This window comes from Triturus cristatus, chromosome 2_1 (genome assembly GCF_964204655.1).
Source record: "Triturus cristatus chromosome 2_1, aTriCri1.1, whole genome shotgun sequence".
Taxonomy (NCBI): Eukaryota; Metazoa; Chordata; class Amphibia; order Caudata; family Salamandridae; genus Triturus; species Triturus cristatus.
In genome coordinates this window covers 44,118,987-44,146,588 of record NC_140581.1, presented here as the reverse complement: position 1 = coordinate 44,146,588, position 27,602 = coordinate 44,118,987, and the positions used below count along the sequence as shown (strand labels likewise).

At 49.5% G+C, this 27,602-nt stretch overlaps 1 protein-coding gene across 1 annotated transcript in view; it reads left to right on the top strand.

The window, feature by feature from the left end:
* The window catches only part of GGT6 (gamma-glutamyltransferase 6), a 105,396-nt gene that overhangs the window by 48,857 nt on the left and 28,937 nt on the right, over positions 1-27,602 (top strand). The window contains exon 3 of the mRNA XM_085627819.1: positions 6,244-6,357. Within this exon, the coding sequence (XP_085483945.1) occupies positions 6,244-6,357 (114 nt within the window). The remainder of the gene's footprint in view (positions 1-6,243; positions 6,358-27,602) is intronic.

Below are 27,602 nucleotides of genomic sequence, written 5' to 3'. Positions count from 1 at the left end.
TTGCTCTCTACGCCTCATACGTGAGGCAGTGTGAGGGGTGACACTCTGCTGTGTTTGGCTCACTGTGGGGCTTCGCTGGTGCAGTGAAGATGTAGAGGCTCTTCCTGCTGTCTTCAGCATTGCTTCTCATCTGTGGAGAGGTCTTTCTATCGGATTTGTTGTGTTGAACTCTGTGAGACTGGCTTGTATCTGTATGTGCTCTGCTACCATCTGCATTTGTTGTGTTGCAATCTGTATGCTTATGCAGCGGTTTCTGTGTGCCCTCCCGTTATCTGTATGTGCCCTGCAATGGTCTGCATTTGCCTCGCTGTCAAATATTTGTTGTGTTACTCTCCATTTGTGCCCTGCAGCGGTCTAGATTTGTTGCATTGTATGTGTGCCCTGTTGCTGTAACTCACATATTTACCGCGCTTTTACCAGGAGGCCGGGACCTCGTAGCACTAATAATACGCGTGTTGCTATTCCCCATTATGCCAACCAGCATTCAGTACTGTGTATATATTTTTAACACACCAAATGGCCTCTCATCATGTGCGTCTGCATTTGGCACAGATTACTTTAACATATACATTTTTTAGTAAAGGTGTGCGTTATATTTTAAAAGCATTTCGATTTGTTTTATAAATTAATTAATTTACATTAGAAAAGGGCAAGGTAGCGTGTGTGTGCATGTTTGAAAGCATCCCTCCCACCCCCTTCTTCCCGCTTATGCTTGTTACTGCCCGCCTTCGGAGCATATTCAGATCTCTCCAGACGCTCAGGGTAAGTCTTGTTTATTTTGTGTCCATTCTCATCATTGGCTTACGGTTTATTGCAGTGGCACAAGCCAGACCGGACACTTTTCAACTGGCACATTCCATCGAGCTGCATGCAAGGAGGGCATGGACGTCAATCAACCATAACGCCAGGGGTAGCGGAAGTGACCTCACGCGCCCCTTGACCTTCACTTTCACTCACTCATGCACGCGTATATATATTTATACATGCACGCGCATCCACACATACACGCACTATGCCCACACATACACACTCTCTCTCTTACATAAACATACCAAAGCATTGGCATAGCCAATAGGTCTCGCCTTTGGGACCTTCTCAGTACTTAATTATGCAGCACAATATCCTCGTGCAACATTAATTGTTGCATGGCTAAACACTTATAATGTCCCAAAGGCGAGACCTATTGGCTATGCCAATGCTTGTTTTTTTTCCCCACTGACCTCACGCTAGTACCAGGGATGCATCAGTATGCGGGCGTCTGCAGAAACCTTGCGGGAGACGCCAGTGTGTGCACTGGGGGGTTTTCTACTCGCTCAGCGCTGCCTCAGCCCTTGTCTTGCTGACAGTCGGCATGGAGGAGCCTAAGCGCAGGCTACGCTTCTCCTCACTAGGATCTGCAAGGTGGCGGCCAGTTTACAGGCAGGAATCGACCCACTCGTCGCCATTGTTAATTAGTGGGCACTAGGCCCACATACTTGCAGATGAACCACACGGACATAGTGGTAGGGTACTGTAATTGGCCCTGTGCACGTGCACCCAGCCCCATTTATTTGCAGGGTCACCTGACTGGTGACGCCTGTGATGGGTGGGTGTATAGTGTGGGCGCAACACAGGTGGAACACTAGAACCTGTCCAGCAGTTCACTACACCAGAGATGGGGATTACCGTGACATGTGAGTGAATCTTCCCAGCCCTCCTGTCCCACCCCCTGCGCCCCCTGCACGTAAATACCCTGTACTCTCTACTCTTATTATACACAGATGCACGCTTCTTCATCCTAACCAACCGATCCATGGTCAAGGGATGACAGGAGGAGGCTGGACGAGGCTGAACATGACGTGAGTTACTCTGCCCCAGCCCTCCTGTCCCACCCTCTGCGACCCCTGCCCTTAGACTTTACTCTCTACTCTTTTTAGACACGGATGCATGCTTTTTGCGTGACTCTTACCCATCCTCACCAATCCATCTTCAAAGGGGGATAGGAGGAGGCCTGACGAGGCTCACCATGACCTTTGAGTGAATCTGCCCCAGCCCTCTTGTCCTACCCTCTGGGACCCCTACACATAGCCTTATTCTGTCTCATCTCACCTCTAGTTTTGGTTGTGCCAGTCAGGAGGAGGAAGAAACCCTTCACCCCTGACGTATCCAGTCCGCGCCCTAAAAGTGTCAACATGTCTAAAATGAAATGGATAGATTCATGAACCAAAGTCTTCCTTGAGAGCCAAAACAGCAGAATTAAGACCAAAACTAAACAAAGGTGACGACAATGAAAAGAAATACAACAAAAACACAAACGCACAATGTTAGAAATGGGATTTCTGGTTGGCTAGGGCTTGCGCCAAAGCCAGGCAGAAACCACCACTCTAGTCAGGGCTGGGGAGTTACACGCCAAAGATAACCCCTGCTCACCCCCTTGGTAGCTTGGCACGAGCAGTCAGGCTTATCCCGGAGGCAATGTGTAAAGCGTTTGTGCGCGCACCCAGCAACAACACCCAAGGCCCACCACAAAGGAAACTCCACACAAGGTATTATATAAAAATAGCCTTTGTATTATACCAAAACACATTAGATAATATTCACACAATTTACACTGTGCCAACTGGCACTGGGCAGAATTTTACAAGGGACTATTTACACGGGACAGGGCCACATGGACCACTGTCAGAATCAGCACAAATCACCAATTTGTACATATAGGACATATACTAACTGTTACACAAATTAGCACGGTAGAGCACAACCAGTAACTACTGGCGCAATAATGACCTCAGCGTCATCACACTAGCATCAGGTATAAAACCTATCCTGCATCCATCACAGGGGCATAAACACATTATGCAATTTCTCTTTGGTCTAACGCATTAGACCTAACCACCTAAGTATAACTATACTACGGGCGTACATCGCACAGGGAAGTACACTCTCCCTAACATCAACCTAAACAGGTGAAACAACCTCCTAGGCAGGAATGACCACATTTAGAGGTATAAAACACAGGGTGCGCAAAACATGCTATACACAGTACATTTCCTAACACCCAATCACATTAGCATGAATCACAATAACACCTCAATCACATTAGGGTCCAGGTCGCACCAAAACCTAAACGTAGCAGCTGCCCACTACTTGCTGGGCAGCTGGGGACAAGAGCAGGGCCTAAACGCTGCACCTGGCACTAAGTGCTGTGCAGCTGTGGAAGGCAAATAGTAGGCATGGGCTCTCAATAGCCCCTGAACCAATATCCAAAACGTTGGAGCCACCTAGGCTCGAAAATAACATGTCCCCATGGAGCGCACGGGCTCCTGAAATAATTGTGCTCCAGTACAGGAAAAGAGCTTGCCCCAAAGTACAATGGAGCGCACTGGCGCTCAGAAACAGATCATGGCAACACGCTGGAGCCCCCTGGTCTCTGAAAACATACACATGTCCCCAAGCATTGGAGCCTTTCTGGGCTCTTAAAATAAGTATGCCCCTTCGTTGGAGCCATCTGGGGCTCTGAGAACAAACTTGCACACGTGTTGGAGCCACTCAGGGCTCTGAAATAACTAACAGACTTCCCCCATCGCAAGAGCCACACGGGGCTCTTTAAACATACATGTGCCCTTCATTGAAGCGGCCCGCTGCCAGGCGGGGCCGCTCTTACTCCACTTCTCCCCCCCCCCCGGACTCACTCGCCTCACTCACCAGCTGGGGGGGCGGAGGTAGGACTCCTCCGGTCATTGCCCTGGGTCTCCACTGGACTTGGCGGCCTGCGCGGGACCCGCAGCACTTCTCAGGTGGCGCGGGGCTTCCCTCACTCCTGGGAGCCCTGCGCTGCCACCTTCACCCGGGCCCCCTCCTGGGACCCGGGACTTTTACCTGTTGGCTTGCGGAGGCGGGGTGGGCTCCCGCCCTCCGTGAAGGACGCAGCCACACTCACCCACGCTTCACCCGGTCCCCCATCTCGGGACCGGGACTTACACGATGGAGCCCTCGCGGCTCCTGCCAAGACTCCTCTTCCGGTCCCGCAACTCTCGCGCCGCTTCCGCCCCAGCCGCTGGCCCCGCCCACGTCACAGGCAAACTTGCCTGACTTCCGGGCAGCCGCGGCTGGGCAGCGGCGGCGATTTCTCCGATTCAAATGAGGGGTAGGCTCCCTCGAGCGGGGAAATAAATGCAGCAGCGGGGCGGGCACCCGCGTGGGACACCAATAAGCGGGGTGGGCACCCGTAGTACTTATAAAATAAAATGAAGATGCAGGGTGGGCACCTGCGCACTAAAAGATAAATGACCAGCGGTGTGGGCACCCGCAAGGCACCACGATGCGGGGGAATCCCTATGTCGGGATTCCCTCAGAAGATCGCAGCCCAGTGCTGCAAAGTCACGGCACGGCTCCCTCCTGAATCAAAGGGGGGCCAATCAAGATAAAGCGCTTCCAGGCGCTAGAAGACAGCAAAGGTCCTGGGGCAAGGGAAATAAAGCAAATCACCCTAAAAGTCCTGGAGGCATCAAGGGGGCAATGCAAGGCCCAGGGGCCAGCACACAGGGCCCTCCAGCAGAGAGGCAGCCCCCATGGCGGTCCCTCCTGGGCCCCACCAGCAGCAACCCCCCTCCTGTCAGGATCCCAAGCAGAACAAGCAATAAAGCGCTCACCAGGCGCTAGAAGTGCAGTCCTTGCAGTGCATCAGGCATCCAGGTGCTGGGCAGGGCCCAGGGAGGCAAGCCGTCCCCTGGGCCCCAGCAGCAGCACGCCCCTGGCAGATTCAAGTCAGAACAAGAACATTTTCATGGGGTCACAGCCCCTCTTTTATATACCAAATCCTTTGTTCTCAAAGGTGCAGGGAAGGGGCGAACCAGATACAACTGGTTCCTGAGCACTTTGTTTTGCTCAGCCCCTCTCCCTATTCTCAGAGCAGGCCAGGGTCATCAGTCGCACCACAGGGGGCAGAGCCAGCATTGTGTGGGGAAAGCCCAGCCCTATTCAGGTCCTAGGTGTATTCCTCCCACTCATCAACATGCAGCTCTCTCCACCCACCACTGGGGCAGACCCATCCTGACTCCTGGGGCCAGGCACACCAGCCAATCACACGCCAGGCAGTCACTGCACATTTATGCCAGCGTCTAGAAGTGGCACTTCTACACTAGCTACATTGATGCCGCACACATCATCACGCAGCATTTCATCACACGAGTCCGCACATACCAAACTCGCACCTGCACTCCCCACGCATCAGGAACTACCAGGGACACATACATTCCCCCATGCATTCCTATGGGAGGGCAGGTCAGTCTCACCAAACCATACACAGAGCGCACGCGCTTTTCACTGGGACACAGTGTGAAAGCGCCTAGAGGTCTAAAACCACTAGTACAACACAGGAAAAAGGCTAGGATACTGCAAAAAGTTCTAGGGGTGAACTTGCCAGAAGGGCCAAGTCCAACACACAACCATAGAGACAGATTGTTTATTGCAGCAGAGCAGAAAGAGAAGTTTTGAAATGAATGAGGTGATTTTTGAGTCCTACTCCAGTGAGCCCATAGACTTGGCACTCTTCATAGTGTCATGGAACAGGACATGGAACATTTGCATGTGTGTTCAAGATTTTGGAATGTTATCCTTGTAGCCTCTGAGTTCAGCTCATGGAATTCTGGCCCAGCTGCATCTGTTTCATGTCATGGAATATTGGCCTGTTTTTTTCCCTATGTTCTATGTCTCAGTATATTGGCTTGTTTTTCTCTGTTTCATGTCATGGAATATTGGCTTGATTTTTTTTTATCTGTGTTTCATATCATGGAACGTTGGCCTGCTTTCTTCTTTGTTCTGATGATGGAATGTTGGTCTGTGCTTTTTCTCTGTTTCATTTCATGGAATGTTTACTGTTTTTTTCTGTGTTTCATTTCATGCAATGTTGGCCTGGTTGTTTCTGTGTTTCGTGTCATGGGATGTTGGTCTGAATCTTTTGTGTGTTTCATGTCATGAAATGTGGGCCTGTGCTTTTTGTGTGTTTCATGTCATGGAATATTGGCCTGGGTTTTTTTCTGTGTTTCATTTCATGGAACGTTGATCTGGTTGCTTCTTTATTCTGATGATGGAATGTTAGCCTGGATTTTTCTGTGTTTCGTGTCATGGAACGTTGACCTGGTTGCTTCTTTGTTCTGATTGTTGAATGTTAGCCTGGTTGCTGTTCTTGGGAAAGGACAGAGGGAGGGAGAGTGTTCTACATTTGTGTTACTCATACCCTGTTTTTCTCTTTCATTTTCACAGATGTCTGTTCCAAGGCTGGGAAGGATATCCTCACCGCAGGTGGAAATATCGTGGATGCTGGGGTTGCTGCTCTGCTCTGCCTGTGTGTTGTCCATCCACATGCGGCAGGGATAGGTGAGCGTTAGAAGCATGGTCTTCTTATCTCTATAATGCTTCAGTGACGTGCTGCCTTGCTAATTGTCTTAATGTGCAGAATTAGTGTCTACAAGGTTCTTATCTTCATAGTCATATTTGGCTAAATCTCCCAATGTCCCGCCCACTATTTGTTGACTCGTTTCGATTGACAGTATGGACCTGATTTAGATCTCGGAGGACGGGTTACTCCTTCACGACTGTGAGGAATAACCAGTCTTCCAAAATATGAACCCTATAGGATATACTGGGATTTATAGTTCAACAGACGGGCTATCCATCACCATTGTGACGGAGTAACTCTGCCACTGAGATCTACGTCAGGACCTATGTCTGTAGAGGACTGCCCGTCAGTCTCTGTGCTCCTCGACACTCCCCTCTCCTTGGAATCTTAAATGTTTCATCTTTGCCTCAGCAGGAAATTCCTGGATGGAGGAGGAAAGATGGCTACTGGAAGGGAGGGGTTGAATCTGAAGCTATTGCCCTCAGCTGGGCAGCTGAATGATAGCTTGACCTCGTCTAAGGACTTTCTCAAGCTTCATCACATACGCAAGTTACTATTGTGAGGAGTTACCACCTGAAGTTGTGTGTAACATTCATGTGAATCATGACAACCAAACGTGCTTCCAAACCCTGCATCTGCCGCAGAGTTTGATTCACACACCTCATGCAAAAAGCTCTTGGTATCCCCTGAGCAGAGGTATCTTGAGGATTACAGGCACCTGTGCTCTCCAGGAAGGCTTTGTTGGGTGCCACGGGTGTGGCGTGTACCAGGATGTACCGGGATCACCCTCCTCATTGGGGCTACCACCTTCTACACTTGGAGTGAGGCTCCTCTTGTGCCAGTCTCTTTAAATACCGAGTTATAATGCTAATACCAGGAGTTTGGTTAGTTAGAAAGAGGTTCGAGGGCTGAGGCTGAGATTGGCTAATCAGTAAATATATTTCCAATGGGTGTTTGCTCCCACAGATTCCTTCTATGCCTCTTATCTCTAGGCACCAGGCTACATAATTAATGAGATTTGTTTTCAGCAATACGACTTTGGCAGCACCAGGAGGCACTAGGATCCAGTATTGCGTCAAAGATGGGAAGTGATGTAGGGATTCCTTATAATGTGAAACCTTTTTTGCCATTTTCCCTCTGTGGTCATCTTCATGGCTCTAAATGTCGGATTGTGGCCCCCCAATAAATCCAGAGCTCTGTCCTGTGATTGTTCCCCTGAGAATCCCCACACAACACAGGATGTGTAAACACTGCTCCTCCGCATCTTTCACGAAGAAATGCCGGAGGTCCAAGCAGCCACGGAGTCTTCAGAACCGGTCTCCGTGCTGGAACCCGTTGTCCTGGTGGGAGCCCCTGAGGCCTCACAGCAGCAGATGGAGGGCTTCCAGAAGGGTAGGATGGTCTTCACCTCACGTCACCCCTCTGGCACTCCTCTGTCCACCATGGGTCCTGCTGATTACATGCCCTGTTATGGACAATGGTTTAGCTCGTTGGAGCGATTTAAAAAATCAATCAGTCAGGATCTATAGTGCACAGCAAATCACCTTTGAGGGTCTCAAGGTGCTCAAAGTCTGAGCAACAACAGTTCTTTTGGCCGTTTAAAGGTGGAGGCAAAGGGAGTAGAAGCCAAGGACAATCTTCCTCTGCCTCCATCTTCCCCTCCTAATCTTCCTCGGCCTCGGTCTTCCCCTCCTAATCTTCCTCTGCCTCCATCTTCCCCTCCTAATCTTCCTCTGTCTTCCCCTCCTAATCTTCCTCTGCCTCCATCTTCCCCTCCTAATCTTCCTCGGCCTCGGTCTTCCCCTCCTAATCTTCCTCTGCCTCCATCTTCCCCTCCTAATCTTCCTCTGTCTTCCCCTCCTAATCTTCCTCTGCCTCCATCTTCCCCTCCTAATCTTCCTCTGCCTCCATCTTCCCCTCCTAATCTTCCTCTGCCTCCATCTTCCCCTCCTAATCTTCCTCTGCCTCCATCTTCCCCTCCTAATCTTCCTCTACTTCAAACCCTCAACAGCCACTCTGAAACCCTGACTTTCCATTCTTCAGTCTTCTGGTCGGGAGAGCTTTGTTGCTCTTTTCTTCATCTGTGGGAAAAGAGACTATAGGACCAGTAAGTCCTTCGGATCACAAGGGTGGATCATCATCTTCTTCCCTTCCTTCCCTATAAATGCCCTCCCCAAGACGTAAACCTCTCGATGAAGCAGATTGGCTCCTTATTGGTGAAGCATATTCAGAAGGTTTCTCAGCATCAGAAAGGCTAATGCTCCAGGTATTGGTATTTCCAACCCTCGCCCCCAACAAAGCGGGTGGGCTACAAAGGATTCTGGACTTGAGGTTCCTAAATCGGTACCTTGAAAAAGAAATAATGGAATTTGAGAGCCCCTTCCCAAATTCTGCCACTCTGCCAATCAGGCTCAGGACTGAACGGCCTCCACAGACCTCCCTAATGCTTAGCTCACGTCCCAATGTTGAGTACGGATGGACAGTTTTTGAGGAGTTATGTATCGGGCAAGCACTGCCATTTTGCATTTTGGTTTGTTGTCCCCCAGGCTGTTCGCGAGGTCAAGGTTGTGATGGGAGTTCAGTTACACTTCCAGGGAATACATCACTTCAGTTCCAGGATACAACATCTGGCCTTGAAAGGATTTCTTCCAAAGTTTTGTGGTCACTGTTTATAGGTGGTTCTAACAGAACGTCACTGCGGTGTTCTACTTGAAGTAGAAAGTTAAAATCAGCTTAAAAGTTCTGCGCAAAATGGCACCTCATCCCTGGGCATGGTGCACAGACATCAAACGGGGCTGTCAGTGGTGGTCTGGCAGGGAGTCAGGATGTTGAAGATGTCTAGCTGAGCAGACTGTCCTTCAGCAATGTTGAGGAGGAGCTGGTTTTGAATATGGTGGACAGAATTTAGCAGACCTGGAGGGTTCTGGTGTTTAACCTGTTGATGCCACCAGCAACAAGACACTCATCGGGTCTATCTGGACACCTTATCAAGGTCATTGTACCGCCTCTTCTCCAGCCCAGCTGGTTCCCGTCATGGACTTGCCACTGTGGTCCAGTGATTTTTCTGTGTACTATTTTTACTTGAACGCACGGTTAACTTCTGCATTTTGCCGCGCTCGGTTCTGCCCTCTCTGTGAATCTGTGCTTTAAGTGAATTCCTGAATCGACCAAACGGTTACTCCTAAGTCCTCTTGCCCATGTGCACACCGCATGGCAATTCTTTCTCAGGCATGTAATACTATGTCCTGATGATGATCCCAGACCTGTTCTTATGGAACTGAAACGTCGTCAACTCACTGTACACCGCAAACACAACTCAATTTGTTATTTATGTGTGGTACAAATGGGGATCTCTAGTTGGCAGAGCCTGGCGCCAGTGTCCAAATAGGGACCCTTCTTCCTAAGTCAGAGTAAGGGGGCTACACCCTTTGATAACCCCTGCTCAACCCTGTGGTAACGTAGCACGAGCAGACAGGCCTATCTCAGAGGCAGTGTGTGAAGCATTTATGACCATACACAATAACGCAGTGAAGACACTACAAAGGGACACCACACGAGTAGTTCTAGAAAAATGAGTATCTTTATATAGGCTTAACACAAGGCTCAAAAGCGATCAAGAAGCCACAATGCACATAAATATAGATTCACATTAAAAGCAATCAAAAGCGTGTGAACCGAACTTAGTTCGAGGCCGGGGTCTATGCGACCCGGTGATGCACAATGTACCTGAGGTTTAAAGGGGCACGGCATGCAGCTTCATGAGGGAGCTGCAAGGATGACAGGCAGACTCGCAGCGGCCAGAGTTCTGAGCTGCAGTGGTCCGCGGCGTGCACTCACGATGATCCTGAGACGATGATTAAAGGCTGGCACTCAGTGGCCACAGCTCCTCAGCTGCAGTGGCCCTCAGTAGCAATAGCGATGAACCTCGTAGCACAGACAGATGCGGGCTCTCAGCTGCAACAGCTCCTCTGCTGCAGCGGCACACAATAGCGATAGCGATGATTCTCGTAGCACAGACAGATGCGGGCTCTCCGCTGCAACTGCTCCTCAGCTGCAGAGGCCCACAGTAGCGATAGCGATGATTCTCATAGCACAGACCGATGCGGGTTCTCAGCTGCAACTGCTCCTCAGCTGCAGAGGCCCACAGTAGCGATAGCGATGATTCTCATAGCACAGACAGATGTGGGCTCTCAGCGGCAACATCTCCTCTGCTGCAGCGGCCCACAATAGCGATAGCGCTGATTTTCGTAGCACAGGCAAATGCGGGTTCTCAGCGGCAACAGCTCCTCAGCTGCAGTGGCCCACAATAGCGATAGCGATGATTTTCAGACCGCATTCCCCGCAGTAGTCCCAGAGGCTCTAGAATTCTCGACAGAAGCCTCACCTGCGAGTAGAATCCCCCTCAATAGGAATTCAGATGGGTGAAGTCTAATGATCCTGAGACTTCAGCAGTAGGCAAGCTCAAATCAGGCCCTTGGGTAGTTGCTTCAGCAAGATGGATGAACGTTTCAAAGTTCTTTCCCTCTAGTTACACGGACAGAGGTTCGTCTTGACATCCAGAAGTAACACACACCGTGCAGGGGTTTTAGCACAGATATTTATACCCCAAGTCTTTGTTCTCAAAAGTCAGAAGTCACTGAACCCAGCCAGAACCAATTCGGTGTGGTCCTGGAGCACTTTGTTTACCAGGCTGTATTCTTCCTTTCAGAAAGAGGGGCTCTGCCATCAGACGCACAGTGGGAGGTGGAGCCAGCATTCACCTTGCCAGGCACAGCCCTATTCAGGTCCAGGAGCTACCCCTCCCCACACTCCATTGCAGATCTCTCTATTCAACCCAGGTCTGACTCAGCCTGCCCTGTCCCTCCAAAACCAGACAGCAAATACACATAACAACAGAGCAACACAGGAAGGCTTAGGCAAGAAAATACCTGTTTTCTAGAAGTGGTACTTTCAAACACCGAATACAAAAATAATCCTCACTAAAAGATGTACTCCAATATTCTGAGCTCAGGCATACTAAATTCGACTCTCCAAAGATGTACCCTGGGTCAGCTAGGGTTATAGGGAATACCAATTCATACAGTCACTTTACAATAGACAGCATTCGCGCTGTGGCACTGAATGGCAGTGGCACAGCGCCCAGAGCATCTAACACCAGCTCACACAGAGGAGACAAAAGCGAAAGATGGAAGGGAGGCCCACGCCAATGGCGCCAGGTCTAACACGGTGCAATGGTGGTGTTGTTTAATTTTGCTTGTTTTATCTCCTGTATTGATTGCATAGAAGCTGTTGTCCTGGCTGAGCCTTTGTTTTGTTTCTGTATTGTATGTATTGCGGTGGACACAGGATTGAGTCCCACTTTATTTGTGCCTTGAATTGAAATATTATTAAATAACCATGTCTGGCTGGACAGCCTTAATTTAGTACTGATTCAGAGTCTATATTCATTCCCTCTCCCATGTATTCTCCTTGTCGGGGACAACTGTCTTTGTAACGTACCAGCAGCAAGACATGGCATTTATTGCGCTCCCTGGAGTAGGAGGCTTCTCACTCCATGGGAGACATGTTGAGTCTGGTCTGGATGTTTGGTCGCCATCTTGCATTTCTTCCAATTGCCGTCATTCAAGGGGTTGTTCAGTATTGTCAGCTGTATCGTGACCATGCGATCTTGGTTGCACCCAACTGTCGGGGAAGCTTCTTGTGTGATCCTTGTCGTGCTGGATTGGCCCAGATTCCTCTTGTGTCCTGATCTCCTGGAGTTGATTTGCAAGCCCACGTCTTCTCTTTTGTCGTGTTTCCTGCTGCTGCAGTGATGCATTCAGCTTCTTCACTCTGGTATGTACAGCTGTCTGTCTGGTGTTGGTGACCTCGGCCAGAAGAGTGGGGGAGCTACAAACTCTGCCGGCTCCGCCTTCCTTCACAGTATCCTCTGTAACTCTATTGTGGAAGCATCCAAGCTCACAGGTCATGTCCCAGCCCTCCATCCTCTCAGCTCCTGATCTTTTCAAACAGAAAAGAGACTTCAGAAGCCAGACCATAGAGGTGACAAAGCCACTGTAAACACTGATATGCATAGCTTCGAGTAGCTGTAAAGATTTTCATGTAATTTGTGGCAAAGCTGTGAGGAAGGAAGCCCTCTCTAGAACGATTTCTGCTCACTTCAGGCAGTGTTAACCAGTTCTCTGTACTTGGGTGAATGTTTGACATTGTTCAGCCTTCCGCCCACAATTCCTCTTTTTGCATTTGTCGCTCTAAGTGGGCCGGGTATGCCCAGGCGTGGGTCCCGTGCTCTCCAAGCCACTCGAGTCAAGCTAGCCTGGCTGATGAGGGGTGATACCCCAAAACTGGTCCCAGGATGCTTATTTCTGGGCCAGGGAGGACCTTGCCTGGCAGTTCGGGCTGGATTCTTCTCATATGGAGCAGGGTCAAGACTGATTTGCATATGGCTGGGTGCCAAACTGGAATGGCATGGGGAGCAAAAAAACGATGGATTTAACCCAGATCTCTGTACTGGGGGTGAATGTATGACATTGTTCAGCATTCCGTCCATTAATTGTTCTTTTTGCAGGGTTAACCAAATGCCTCGAAAGGTCTCACCTGTAGGTTTCCACGCTCAGTCTATAAGAGTATAGTGCCACCTCCACTCTTTTGCCAGGTGTTTTTTCACAGATGAGTACAGAGCACAACCCTGATTTGAAAGGGCAGCGTGTCCATCTTTGTTTTATTTGTGTGGTATTATCACCCCCTGCGCCCGGAGCGGCTATGGAAGTGGATCATAAAAGGAATCTCACTGCTTACCTGCTGGACGTTCTTTCTGATGGGTCTGACGCCACCTTCAGATTTCCTTACCCCCCTCTCCTCCCTTTGAGGTTAGTGCTATATTATGTTCGAAGTCCCACCCACAGACAGCTGAAAGCTTACAGTGGGCTTATGGCCAGTCCGTTGTTTTTCAGTGGCTGCCTTTCTTGTCACTCTCGCCTATTGGCTTCTTATCCAACAACTGTCCTTGCTTTTCTGTTTCTCCCGCCCCTGAAGCACAGCTTCTTCCTCATCCTTTTGATTGGATGGCTTGTATCCGTCCACTGCTCACATTCAGACAGCTACTTTTTATGTGTCCATTCCTCTCCCCAGCCCATCATTTTTTAATTTACATTTCTAGATGGTGTCTGACATCTTAGAACACTAACTAAAATAAGAAAATGGCGGCCAAGTGATGACGAAAGCATGTACATACGTAAGCGTGTTGAGAAATGCACACATAGTATCGACCGTAAAAGCATTGGCAATGCCAATAGGGCCAAAAGGCGTGACCGATTGGCTTTGCCCAAGCTTGTTCCTTCTTTGGCTCTGCCCTGTCTCTGTGTCGTTGGGCTCTGTCAAGGAGCTGACGTCGCTCTGTGCAGTGGTCATATATGACTGGCTGCGGTCTGCCCTGCTCCAAAGCAGAGTCCATGCAGCCGCTCGTGGTGAACAGGCATGGCTAGTGCAGGGTCTAGTCTGGCGCCTGAAGAGACGTTTCATGTCTGCGGGGCTGTCATACCCTTCAGAAAGAGCGCTCCAAAGATACCTGACTCATTAATTCAGGAGTGACACTAGAATGGCCCACGATAGTCCATTGAGCATGACGTGTCCATCAAACCAGACCTTGAAATAATGTCACACGCCTCCGACCCCGGTCTGCGCGGTAAATCCGGGACTGCATGCTGCCTGAGAGAGCCCAGACAGTCTGCCAGCAGAATGGCCTCCTAGCGCTGCTGGCTGAGTGGGCGCTATACAGATGGCAATACCATAACACAGCAGATGATGCTGGTGTGAAGCTGCAGAGAGCTGTAGCGGCTTCTCGGCGCAACACTGACATCTTGTGGCAGTATGCGGCATGGCATTCTTGTGCTGCATTCTTCACGGGCGCGCTAGTATTTATTGTTAGGCCTTGAGATGAGCATAACCGCTCCTCATGCTCGCGAGGCAGCCCGAGGAGGCAGAGCAACAGCAGTATTCATGGCTCTGAACAGGGCCTGCTTTATAAGTGCCAGTCTTCTATGTATTTAAGAGTTTGATCTGTGTCTCCTGAGAGTCAGTGCTGTGTGTGTCATTCTAATGGGTGGACGCCCTGCGGCGCAGTCACCAGATAACTCCATGTAGCCAAGGAGGCAATACTCGACTCCAGACCTGGGTATTTATCTAAAAACTTAAAGCATTCTGGGAGTTGTGGTCCTTGATTTCAGTTGATCCTTTCAACAAATGTACAGAGACGTTTTAAAGCAGGGGCAAAGCGGGCTCTGGCCCAGGGCCTCCACCTTTCCAGGGGCCCCATCATAAAGCTTCCAGGACTGACCCAGACAGTGACATAGCGTTAAAATGATGGGGCCCCCTGCACAGTATGAAAAGGGGCTCCCAGGTCTCCAGTGTCTCATAAATATTCAAAAGCGCTGCACTGAATCGGAGCCCCCTGAAGGACTGGGTTCCCCTTAAAGGTTTGGGGGCCAACAAAGAGGGTTGTCCATGATCAGAGCATAGTTCACGTTGGCGTGCTTGAGCTGAAAATAAATAATACATTCAGAGAGAGGAGAGGATGTGGCCTAATGGCTCGGGTGGTCGATCTCAAATCTAGGGAACTGGGTTCAAGCCTCTGCAATGGCGATCAACATCCTGTGATTCTGGGCACATCACGTAATCTCCCCGTGCCTAACAAAAAATGAATGTGTCCTTCTCTAACGCAACTGGTGCTCATGTAAAGAGCTCTAATACCTGATACCTTCGGGTCAAGTGTGCGCTATATAAAACTCCCAGAAGAGTTGTTCCAAGCAGGGGCTTCCAAATTATGTCTGGCCAAGGGCCTCCAGAATCCTTAAGATGTCCCTGCAAATACACACCAAAACAATCTGTAAAAGGAAAGCCCGGCACGTGGGCATTGCATTCTTGGTGACATGAAGTCGCTTGGTACTCTTACATGTTAAAGAAGTGAACTCATACTGGTCCAGCGTAACTTCTGGCTAAGATGTCTTACAGGCTGGCTGCCCCTTTGTCATTGTGAGTAGTCCATTTCCAAACTGGTAGATCTAGGAATTGACCCAAGCTGTCAAGCTTTACAGCTTCATGCGTGAATGGCTCGTCCAGTCCAGGCTTTTTATGTGTCCTGTTTCTTTCATTATGAAATCATACCACAAGTCCCAGAATGTAAACAAATTGTGATGGTGTGAGCTATGGACACATGGACCTTGGAAAGCTTAGAGGTCGGTTTGACACAGTTATGCATGTTGTTGCACCCTCAGTTCAACATCTCTGGCTAAGGTCGCTGCACCACCCCATGTCGCTCGGACATCACGTTTCCAGGCTTAGCCTCTCTTCTCATGAATCCTAATCTTTCAGGTGTGTTTTAGTCCTATCAGCTCTATTCAAAACATCAGCCGCCAGAATACCCTGGTTTGTTACCTGAAAGGCCAGGGCTGGAACAAAGGTGATTTGTCAACCCTGTCTGAGGCATTGGTATTGTTAATGATGGTGATGCAGTCAGTGCTTAATTTGAGCTGGTGGTTTCTGGTGCTCTGCACCGGCACTTAATTGTCAACACCAGTGCTTGTGACGGTCTGCCGCAAGGTGACACTGTCTGGCTAATTTAAAGATGTAATGCACAATGTAAGCAGGAAGAACTTCCAGGCTTATGGGGGGGCCGAGAGGAACTAAAGAGGGGAGTGCAACCTCACGTGTTTTAACCCTGCTTTACCAAAAAGAGTACTCCCCGGTAACCGAATCACTAATAAGTGGTTGGATCTGTTTGAACAATCCTGAAACTCTGATTGTGTGGAGATCCCTACGTGAAGCTGCTACAGGAACACCACTACTGAGTGGGAAAGGAGGCATGTCCTTTTGTTTTATATTCCCTCACACACCCTAGTGGTGTCATGCTTCATCATCGGGACACCCTGACGCCTAGAAGTCAGGGTGGGCTCGACCATCTTTCAGGGAGCTCTTAGGAAGATGTTTTTGGCCAGGGGGATAAAGATTAAAAGCCCACCAACAGATCCCAGTTTGCCTTTATTCTTGGACCTGCCGGGGGTAATAATAAAATATAAAGATAGGGTCAGTAGGGATATTATGGTCCTAAGACCCTATAGCCAACATGCTTCAGTCCGTATAAGCCCCATGAAGGGTGCTGGACTTTCTTCAGGGCGAGACTGTGTGCCCCCTGGTATGAGTAGTAAAGAGAACTCCCCTATTCTACTTGTTATAAGGGCAGGTAGCTGCTCCTTATCATTTTTCTAGGACAAATTAGTCTCATGTATTCACTCCATCCCATTTTGGGAGAGGTTTCAACTCCTAGTGGAACCTCACCACTCTGTGGGGTAGCCCTGTAGTCAAACCGCCATCAAGGGTCCTGCACCTCGTTCCGTCCTACTTGGAGGTGGTTCCATGTCCTAGAAAAATGATAAGGAGCAGTGACCAGGTGGAAGAGGGGCCTGATATGGTGGCGGTGTCTGCTAGACACCTCCATCCATATTAAGAAGGCAGCGGGAAGCAGCACCGCCGCCAAGGAAAGGCATGCGGATTGTGCTTTCGGGAGCCCGTTGCGGGCCCCCAGGGTAGGTACCCCCTACATTGTCATGGACAAGGTGGCAGGCATCGCGCGGTACCTGTCACCTTGTGCATGACAATGCACACAGTGCATTCCCAGCATTGTGGCGGGCGGTGCTGTGAGCACCGCCCGCCACAATGCTGGGAATGGAGGATGCCACTGCCATGGTGGCAGTGGCATCCTAATTGTAGGTGCGGAACCGCCGCACCACTGGCGGCCGGTCCCAGCACCGCTAGGGTGGCGGGCGGATCGGGTGGACTAAAATCCGCCCGCCATCATAATCGGCCCCTTAATGTTTCCTTTTGGTCCCAAGGTACATTTTTGTGATGGGTGTATGACTATGGAGAATTGATGCTGGCTCCTCCGCTCCCCCTGTTCCCTTCAGTCCTGATCGCTATGCCCCCTGTTGGCAGGCCTCGCAAACTACAGTGCATGCTACAATACACAGAAACACGCTCCACCAAACCATACACACATACTTGGGCCCCATCACACATACACTCCCTCAGGCAGGCACCCATGCATGCTGCAGCGCACACTCACACGTGCACACTCCACCTAATACATACATGCATGCTCTACCGAAACATACACACTTACTCTGGCCCCATCACACATACACTCCCTCAAGCAGGCACCCATGCATGCTGAAGCGCACACGTGCGCACTCCACCTAATACATGCACGCTCTACCAAAACATACACACATACTCGGGCCCCATCACAGATACACACCCTCAGGCAGGCACCTAGGCATGCTACAGCGTGCACTCACACGTGCGCGCTCTACCTAATACATGCACGCTCTACCAAAACATACACACATACTCGGGCCCCATCACACATACACACCCTCAGGCAAGCACCCATTCATTCTGCTGCGCACACTCACACGTGCGCGCTCCACCTAATACATGCACGCTTTACCGAAACATACACATGTACTCGGGCCCCATCACACATACTCACCCTCAGGCAGGCGCCCATGCATGCTGCAGCGCACACTCACACGTGCGCACTCTACCTAATACATGCATGCTCTATACATAAAACACACACTCAAGCTCCCATACACATGGACACACTTAGAAAGGCACATAAGCACCTGAAGAGCTATTCACAGAGGTATGATACACTTGTGAGTAATTTGCGTGTGTAACATTACTCCTACATTTTTCAGCAACTTTAATCCTTGTTTGTTCAGAAAAGCAGAGTGTGCAGTTACTCAAATGTGCAGACTCATATTTCACCTCCTCCTGAAAAAGGGGTGGAGCCAAATTTAAGAATGTGAGTTACTACCACAAAAAAAGGAAACTAATAGTAAGTCGGTCTCCACACATGGCCAACCATTGGTGTTGCAACACCTTTCTATACAAAAAATGGAAGGTGGGCTTAAATCTAAACCCTACAAGAAAAAATATAAATTTAAATTACATTTCTTAGCCCCTTCGCTGCTATCCCTTTACCCCCCCACAACTCCCCACCCATGTGCTAAGCCTTTTTTTGGCAATTTGGGGTAGTTTGCTCATAGGCCCCTGTAACGTTTTGTCTGCATAAGGTATCCACGCAAAAGTTGCGTCCTTTTCTTCCAACATCTTGGGGATTTTAAAGGTACCCAGGGTTTGTGGATTTCCCTGGAGGAGACCCAGAAATTAGCCAAAATACAGCTAAATTGTATTTGTGGGGGGAAAAATAGGAAAAAAGTGCTGCAGAAGTGTCTGGTTGTTTCTCCTACAAATGGCATCAACAAAGGGTTTGTGGTGCTGAAATCACCATCTTCCCAGACTTTTGTCAGAAAACCAAAATATTTTACACAGTTTTGGCATTTTACTGGGACATAGCCTATTTTTGCTGCTATTTGTGCTTTCAAACTCCTTTTACTTAGCGGCAGAAATGGGTGTCAAAGCAATAATGGATTCCAGAAAGCTATACATTTGCGAAGAGTAGATCAATTCTGAATTCAGCAAGGGGTCATTTGTGTATCCTTCAAGGTTTTGTTATAGAAAATAAAATTTTAAAATAAGAAATATTGAAAATGAGTTGAAAAAATACAGCCATTTGTGCCAACGTTTTCACCTGGAACTTCTTCTAAGTATGAAAGATTGTATAAAGCAATATACAGTTCTATCCGCTGGACCCTTCTGGTTGTGGGGATATAAAGGACTTGTAGGTTCACCAAGAACCCAAGGAACCCAGAACCAATAACTGAGCTGCATCTTGCAATGGTTTTTCATTGTTTACCGGGTGTATAGCAATTCTTTTGGTAAAACATAAAGAGTGAAATATAGGTTTCAAGGGTACCTATGTGTAGGAGAGTAGGGTCTGCTATCCTATGGTCACCCCAAATTTTTGCTTTTTGCTTCACTGGTTTTTGACATATTGAGGCTGTGGGCCTGCCAATCAGACCCCCAGCCTGCTGTTCTCTCTACTAAATTAAAACTATGCCCCCTAGGTGCATAACCAATTGGAAGTGGATCACCCTGTCAGCCCCTGTACCAGTGTACACTAGGTACCCAGGGCATTGGTGTACCCAAGGCCTGCCCGGGGCTGAAGCATGTATTATGCCACCCCATGCTTGGCCTAACAAATCTGACACAACTGGCTGATCACTCAGCTGGGGTAAGTTGGTGTAACCACCTCTTACTTAGGTGTAGTATACCTATACCTAACCTTAAATGGGACACCTGGTAACCTATAAGTCACTCCTATGGCAGGCCTTAACAATCCTGAAGGCAGAGTGCTTGGTTCCATGTGAGATATTGCTCTGGCATGAGCTGAGCCTGTCTGCAGTGGTCGGAACAACTTCCTTCTACTGTTTCAAGATATCGTCATACCATATACTCTTAAGTGCATTATGAACCTCGCGGTTAAATGCTAACTTTGGTTTGGCTTTATCAAAACATGTCAAGTAAGGTGTCATACGAATTGGAATACTAACCCCTCGCCAATTCTGGCGACGGGGTTAGCATTCCACCCTTCTAGAGGGACACGACATGTACAGTACCTGAAACCCGGGTAAAATCAGACATAGCCTCAGCTCCACAAAATCGATGCTGCCACCACAGACACAAGTCTGCCCTCCTGCTGCTGGGAGTCCTTCCAGCTTGGGAGGTGTGGACAAAGGGTTTCCTGCCAGGGGAGGTGCGTGCACCACCCCAGACAGGATTTTGTGTATTGGTCAGGTAGGGCTTGAAAGAAACCAGACATGCCTGTGGCTCACAAGGAGCCTCGGGGCATATGCCAGTTCAAACCGGTCCTGGGGCACACCAGTCCCGGGCCTGGGGCGAGCTAGACAAAGGATTGGGGGTGTAACCACCCCCCTTCCTGGTCCCACCCTTAGGGAGGGACCTAGCAGGTAGTCCGGCCCCTAGAATCCGCTTAAAGGTAGGAGCTGTGTCCTAAGACTTCAGACATCCTGGAATCAACTTGAAACTAAGAAGAAGACGGGAACTTCGACGTTCTGCCGCACAGAGGACTGAAGCCAATCTCCCCTGTGGTCAGGGAGTGACCACCTTGCTAACGCAAGCACCATCCAGCGAATCAACGTCTGCTTTGCCACCACCTCCCGCCGGAGCCCGAGCCCAGAGACTGACAAGACCTGGACCTCCAGACCTCTCACCGCCCGATCCACAGTCCCTGAAAAGAGGAGACCCGTGGAGGCACCGAGACACGTGGAGCCAGCCATCTTGGAACGACTACGACAAGCTGACAATTGCAACAACCGAGGCTCCCTCCAAGTTGTGCTTTGGGATCTGAGAAGCCCAACCCTCGAGCAGCATCTGCACCAAAGGTGAGCCCTCCAGCATCTCCACGATCTGCGTGGGGCCCTTCTGCATTTTGCCACTCGACGCGCCTAACCGGTTGCTGGCCCGCTGGCTAGTGGCCATCTTGGCGACGAACTTTACGAAATACACCGCTGGTCTGGTTGCTCCAGACTGGCCCTTGCTCCCCTCCAAAGGAGCAGTCCCTCTGACCTTGCTGGTCAGAACCATCAGCTTATTTCCTTTCCTACAACAATTGCTTTTGCCAAGGCTTGTTTGCTTCAATCAAGTCGCCGACACCGCCGACAGCGAGAGCCTGCGTGGGACAGCTCGTGACTCGACTCCTGGACGTCGTCGACCTTCAGGGACCACGTGGCTGCAGAGACAAGCTACACCTTTCTTCCTGTTTGCACCTGACATCGCCTGGTACCCACCTGGTGCCACGCTGGTCACTGGCTAGTGACTGTGAACACTGTCCCCTCTGCTTACAGGTCTTCAACATCTCCGATCCACCTTTGGATCCACTGCATCTCCTCCGGACCGGTCGCCTGCAGCATCTTTGTCTTCAGGCTCCACGGAACAGATAGAAGAAACCCGACGCACTTCGAGGCCTATGCACCCGCTTCCTGTGGGTGAGGTAAAGCTGGCACTCCTGTGCCCAAGTGTAGTATTACATCTCTAGTGCCTGTGTTCCAAATCTTGAGTTCCTAGCCCATCCGGAAGATCCTCTTTGCAGTAACTTTGTACTTTTTACGCACCCATTGAAACCTATGGGAGCTCGCGTGTGACTATTTGCTCTGCATACGCAACGCGTGGACCTCCTGGTCACTAACTGAAGTTAGCTCTTTGTAGGCCCAGCGATTCTAGAGGCCCTAGGCCTTTTCCCTTTTCTGTTCGTGGTACTTATACCACTATTTTAGTATATGGTTTGAGCGGCCACCAGGGCCTATCCATATAAAGTGCAACTTCTGTGTATTCTGTTATAAATCTTGTTTGACGATTTGTGCTCCTGTGCTCATAAAGAGACTAGGGGTTACTTTGAGAAATAAATACATATATATTTTGAATATATATCTGTGTGGTGTCCTTTCATTGGTATAAAAGGGGGTTACATTTGGTAAAACAGCCTGCTTAACACGCATCACGAGTTTAGCCTCAAAGACTGCTTAGCCTACGCTACCACTAGGGCAGCTAGTCCGAAAAGGCTGACTTACAACCACACCATAAGGGTTGCTTGGCATGGTACAAGGTGGTCACTTTAACTAGTGAACATCATATACCAGGCCAACTTCTCACATTGGTGAGCAGCGGTTGGATTTGAGCTTGCTGTGTTTTACCATTGTAATCTCTTGGTTACCAATTGAAAGATCACATAGGTACCTGTAGGTACATATAAAACAAGATTAGATATACTTAAGTTCTACTGAACTTAGTTGTTGTAGAGCAAAGGGAGTAGCACACCCTGACTACAACTACTAGATAGGTTTAGTAGGTAAACCCAAGTGTAGGTAGATTGCAACACATCCACCCACACTTAAAGAGCAATGGCTGGGGCAGAGGGGTCCACTGTACCCATCTCTGTTGAGAGTGACCCCCCGAGGGCACCATCCATCTTTGCTACCCTTAATCAGAATGAGCTCAGACATTTGGCAACTCTTAGAGGCCTTAAACAGCCCAAGAACCCTACCTCTGCTAAGCTCAGAGAACTCTTGCAAAATGATGAAAATCAAAAAGAGCTCAAGAAAGCCTCCCAGTTAGCCCCCTTAGGGACAGGAACAGGAGGCCCCCCTTCTGAAGATGCCACTGAGGTACCCCTTTCCAATAGCCATCCCTTAGATGAACACCATACTACAGAGGAGGAAAGTGAGGGGGATACAGATGTGAGTGAGGATGAAGGGAGAACTAGCCCAGTGCCAAGTGTTATACTTGGCCCAGCTAAACTAAGGCTATTGGGGACTGACAGTGGGTTTACCCCATTGGATCTCCCCAGTGGACTTAACCCAGGGCTTGGGAGGCAAAGGAATCACTCAGGTGAATCCAATGCTTCCCATGGCTCTAGAGGCTCTCAAGGTCACTCCAGGAGAAGGATGACCACCCCTCAGAGGAGGGAACATGAGGCCAAAATGCAAGAAGCCCAGCTGAGGATCAGGAAACAGGAGCTAGAAGTAGCCCTGATGGAGGAGAAACTGAGTCAGGCTAGGCAGCATAAGGAGAGTGGGTCTATACCCACTGGTGGCAGCATTGTCCCTAAGGACAAAGATAGGGTTTTCGATAATAGGAACCTGTCTAAGGTTGTGCCCCCCTACAAAAGTGGGGATGACATCCACAAATGGATAACTGCTCTTGAGAGAGCCTGCAAAGTACAGCAGGTTCCTGAAGACCAGTGGGCAGCAATCCTCTGGCTCTCCTTTGAAGGAAGAGGCAGAGACAGACTCCTCACTGTTAGAGAAGAGGATGTCAGAAACTACAGAGTCCTGAAGAGTGTCCTAGTTGATGGGTTAGGCTTAACCACTGAACAGTACAGGTTAATGTTCAGAGACACCCAAAAGACACAGACTCAGGACTGGTCTGAATACATTGAATGTTCCACTAAGGCTTTGGAGGGTTGGTTGCTGGGAAGTAAGGTATCTGATTTTACAGGATTGTATAATTTGATGATGAGAGAACAGATTTTAAATAACTGTCAAAACCAGCAACTGCATCAACACTTGGTTGACTCTGATCTGACCTCTCCTCAAGAATTGGGAAAGAAGGCAGACAAATGGGTCAGAACCAGGGTTAAGCAAAAGAACCAGAACCAGGGCCAAGGGGGTGATCAGAAGAAAACAGACCAGAAGGGTGGAGATCAGAAACCTAAAGACCAGAAGTCTTCAACAGGGCCCCAAACTACTGCTAAGGAGGGTGGGTCCCAACAGTCCAAAAAGAAGAAAGAAGGTCAAAAGAAACCCTGGTGCAATCATTGCAAGAATACAACTCACTGGACTAGTGATTGCAAAAAGGGTGGAGCCCCCAACACTGTTGCCCCTAAGGCACCTGCTCCCAGTACTACTGTTAGCAGTGTTGGTCCCCAGACAAAGGGTGTAGTGGAAATCACTATGGGAACTGAAGGAGATTCTGACTTAGACAGAACCCTGACACAGGCAGTCCTGATCTGTGATGGGGACATTGATTTGTCCCTGACTGTGAGCCCCAGTAACCTGGGCAAGTACAGACAGACTCCTTTAATTAATGACAAAGTGGCTCAAGCCTACAGGGACACATGTGCCAGTGTCACTATGGTGACACCAGGCTTTGTGGATCCTGGACAGTACATACCAGGTGAGAATTACCTGGTGACCAATGCCAGCAATGCCACTACTTCACATAGTGTGGCAGTTGTTAACTTCTCATGGGGAGGGGTAACTGGCCTCAAAAGGGTTGTGGTTAGTGCAGACCTCCCAGTAGAATGTTTGTTGGGCAATGACCTAGAGAGTTCTCTATGGTCAGAAGTGGAGTACAGGACTCATGCAGAGATGTTAGGTATATCATCACATGTCCTTGCTGTGACCAGGTCACAGGCCAAAAAGTGCCTCACTGAACCTCAGGTCTTGGATCCTGGAACAATGGACCAAGCACCTACCAAGAAGAAGAACAGGAGGGTCAAGGCTGTGCCTCCCCCCCTGCCTCAGAGTGATGATCAGCCTTCCCAGGAAGCTGATCTAGAGGACCCTGAAGGAACTGTCCCTGAAGATCTTGAACCTGATCAGGTTGAGTTTCTGGAGACAGGGGGACCTTCAAGGGCTGACTTGAGGCAGGCTCAATTATCCTGTCCCTCTCTTGAACCCCTCAGACAGCTGGCTGCTGCTGAGGCTGCTGGGAATGCTCAAGGTACCCATAAAGTGTATTGGGATGAAGGGCTCCTTTATTCAGAGGCTAGAGACCCCAAGCCTGGTGCAACCAGGAGGTTGGTTATACCTCTGCAATTTAGGGGCTTCCTTCTTACCTTGGCCCATGATATTCCCTTAGCAGGACACCTAGGCCAGAATAAGACCTGGGACAGACTTGTCCCTCACTTTCACTGGCCTCATATGAATGAAGATACAAAGGAGTTTTGTCGCTCCTGTGTTACCTGCCAAGCCAGTGGCAAATCAGGTGGCACAACAAAGGCCCCCCTGATACCACTACCTGTGGTGGGGGTCCCCTTTGAAAGAGTGGGAATAGATATAGTGGGTCCCATGGATCCTCCCACTGCATCTGGGCACAGATTTATACTGGTGGTAGTGGATCATGCCACCAGGTATCCAGAGGCAATTCCCCTTAGGACCACTACAGCACCTGTTGTGGCCAGGGCCCTGCTGGGAGTATTCTCCAGAGTGGGGTTTCCTAAGGAGGTAGTATCTGACAGAGGTACCAACTTTATGTCAGGATTCTTGACAGCTATGTGGAAGGAATGTGGTGTCAACTACAAGTTCACCACTCCTTATCACCCACAATGCAATGGGCTTGTTGAGAGGTTCAACAAGACCCTAAAGGGTATGATCAAAGGATTACCTGAAAAGCTCAGGCGAAGATGGGACATCCTTCTACCCTGCCTTCTGTTTGCTTACAGAGAGGTCCCACAAAAGGGGGTTGGCTACAGCCCCTTTGAATTGTTGTTTGGGCACCCTGTGAGAGGCCCACTGTGTTTGGTGAAGGAAGGATGGGAGTTACCTCTCAAAAAGCCTAAGCTAGACATAGTGGACTATGTACTTGGTCTCCGCTCCAGGATGGCTGAGTATATGGAGAAGGCATCCAAAAACCTTGAGGCAAGCCAGGCCTTACAGAAAGCTTGGCATGACCAAAAGACTGTCTTGGTTGAGTTTCAGCCAGGACAGAAGGTATGGGTGTTGGAGCCAGTGGCCCCAGCAGCACTCCAAGACAAATGGTCTGGACCCCATACAATCCTGGAAAAGAAGGGAGAGGTCACCTACTTGGTGGACCTAGGAACTCCCAGGAGTCCCCACAGGGTACTCCATGTTAACAGGCTCAAAGCATATGTTGACAGGGCAGACATGGGCTTGCTCATGGCTACAGATGAGGGACAGGAGGAAGAGAGTGACCCTCTCCCAGACCTGTTGTCTCAGAACCCTGAAGATGGCTCAGTTGAAGGAGTGACCCTTGGAGGCAACCTCACTGCCCATCAGCAGACTGAATGTAGACAGGTTCTACAATCATTTTCACATATGTTTTCCTTGATACCTAGTCGAACTGACTGGTGTACCCATGTGGTGGACACTGGTGACAGTCTGCCTGTAAAGAACAAGCTTTACAGACATCCTGACCACGTCAGGGACTGTATAAAGGCTGAGGTACATAAAATGCTGGAATTAGGTGTCATTGAACCCTCAGAGAGCCCCTGGGCTAGCCCAGTGGTTCTGGTCCCCAAACCTCACACCAAAGATGGCAAGAGAGAGATGAGGTTCTGTGTGGACTACAGGGGTCTCAATGCTGTCACCAGGACAGATGCACACCCTATTCCAAGGGCAGATGATCTCATAGATAAACTAGCTTCTGCAAAGTTTTTGAGCACATTTGACTTAACAGCTGGCTATTGGCAAATCAGATTAGCTGAGGAGTCTAAGGCCAAAACAGCATTCTCAACCCCAGGTGGGCATTATCAGTTTGTGGTGATGCCCTTTGGTCTGAAGAATGCACCTGCCACCTTCCAACGGTTGGTGAACCAAGTCCTCACTGGGTTGGATGACTTTTGTGCAGCATATCTTGATGACATTGCTGTCTTTAGCTCCACCTGGGAGGATCACCTGATCCACCTGAAGAAGGCTCTTGAGGCCCTGCAGAGGGCAGGCCTCACTATCAAGGCTACTAAGTGCCAGATAGGGCAGAGTAAGGTTGTATATTTGGGCCACCTTGTAGGTGGAGGCCAAGTTCAACCACTGGAGAGTAAGATACAATCCATCAAGGACTGGTCCCCTCCAACCACCCAGACTCAAGTTCGAGCTTTCTTGGGCTTGACTGGGTACTACAGGAAGTTTGTTAAGAACTATGGGTCCATAGTGACTCCTCTTAATGATCTGACATCCAAGAAGATGCCCAAAAAGGTTCAGTGGACAGTAAGCTGTCAAAAGGCATTTGATGACCTGAAGGAGGCCATGTGCCCTGCACCTATCCTGAAAAGTCCTGACTACTCCAAAGAGTTTATTGTCCAAACAGATGCTTCTGAGTTGGGTGTGGGAGCTGTGCTGTCACAACTTAATGTAGATGGTCAAGACCAACCCATTGTTTTTATTAGCAGAAGGTTGACCCCCAGAGAGAAGAATTGGTCAGCTATTGAGAGGGAGGCCTTTGCTGTGGTGTGGGCCCTGAAGAAGCTGAGGCCATACTTGTTTGGCACTCACTTCAAGATTCAGACCGACCATAAGCCCCTCTTGTGGCTAAATCAGATGAAGGGTGAAAATCCCAAACTGCTTAGGTGGTCCATTTCCCTACAGGGTATGGACTTTACAGTGGAGCACCGGCCAGGTACTGACCATGGGAATGCAGATGGTCTCTCCAGGTACTTCCACTTAGGACATGAAGACGAGACTGGTCAAGGCTAGTTTAATGTCCCAGCGTTTGGGGGGGGGGTTGTGTAGGAGAGTAGGGTCTGCTATCCTATGGGCACCCCAAATTTTTGCTTTTTGCTTCACTGGTTTTTGACATATTGAGGCTGTGGGCCTGCCAATCAGACCCCCAGCCTGCTGTTCTCTCTACTAAATTAAAACTATGCCCCCTAGGTGCATAACCAATTGGAAGTGGATCACCCTGTCAGCCCCTGTACCAGTGTACACTAGGTACCCAGGGCATTGGTGTACCCAAGGCCTGCCCGGGGCTGAAGCATGTATTATGCCACCCCAGGCTTGGCCTAACAAAT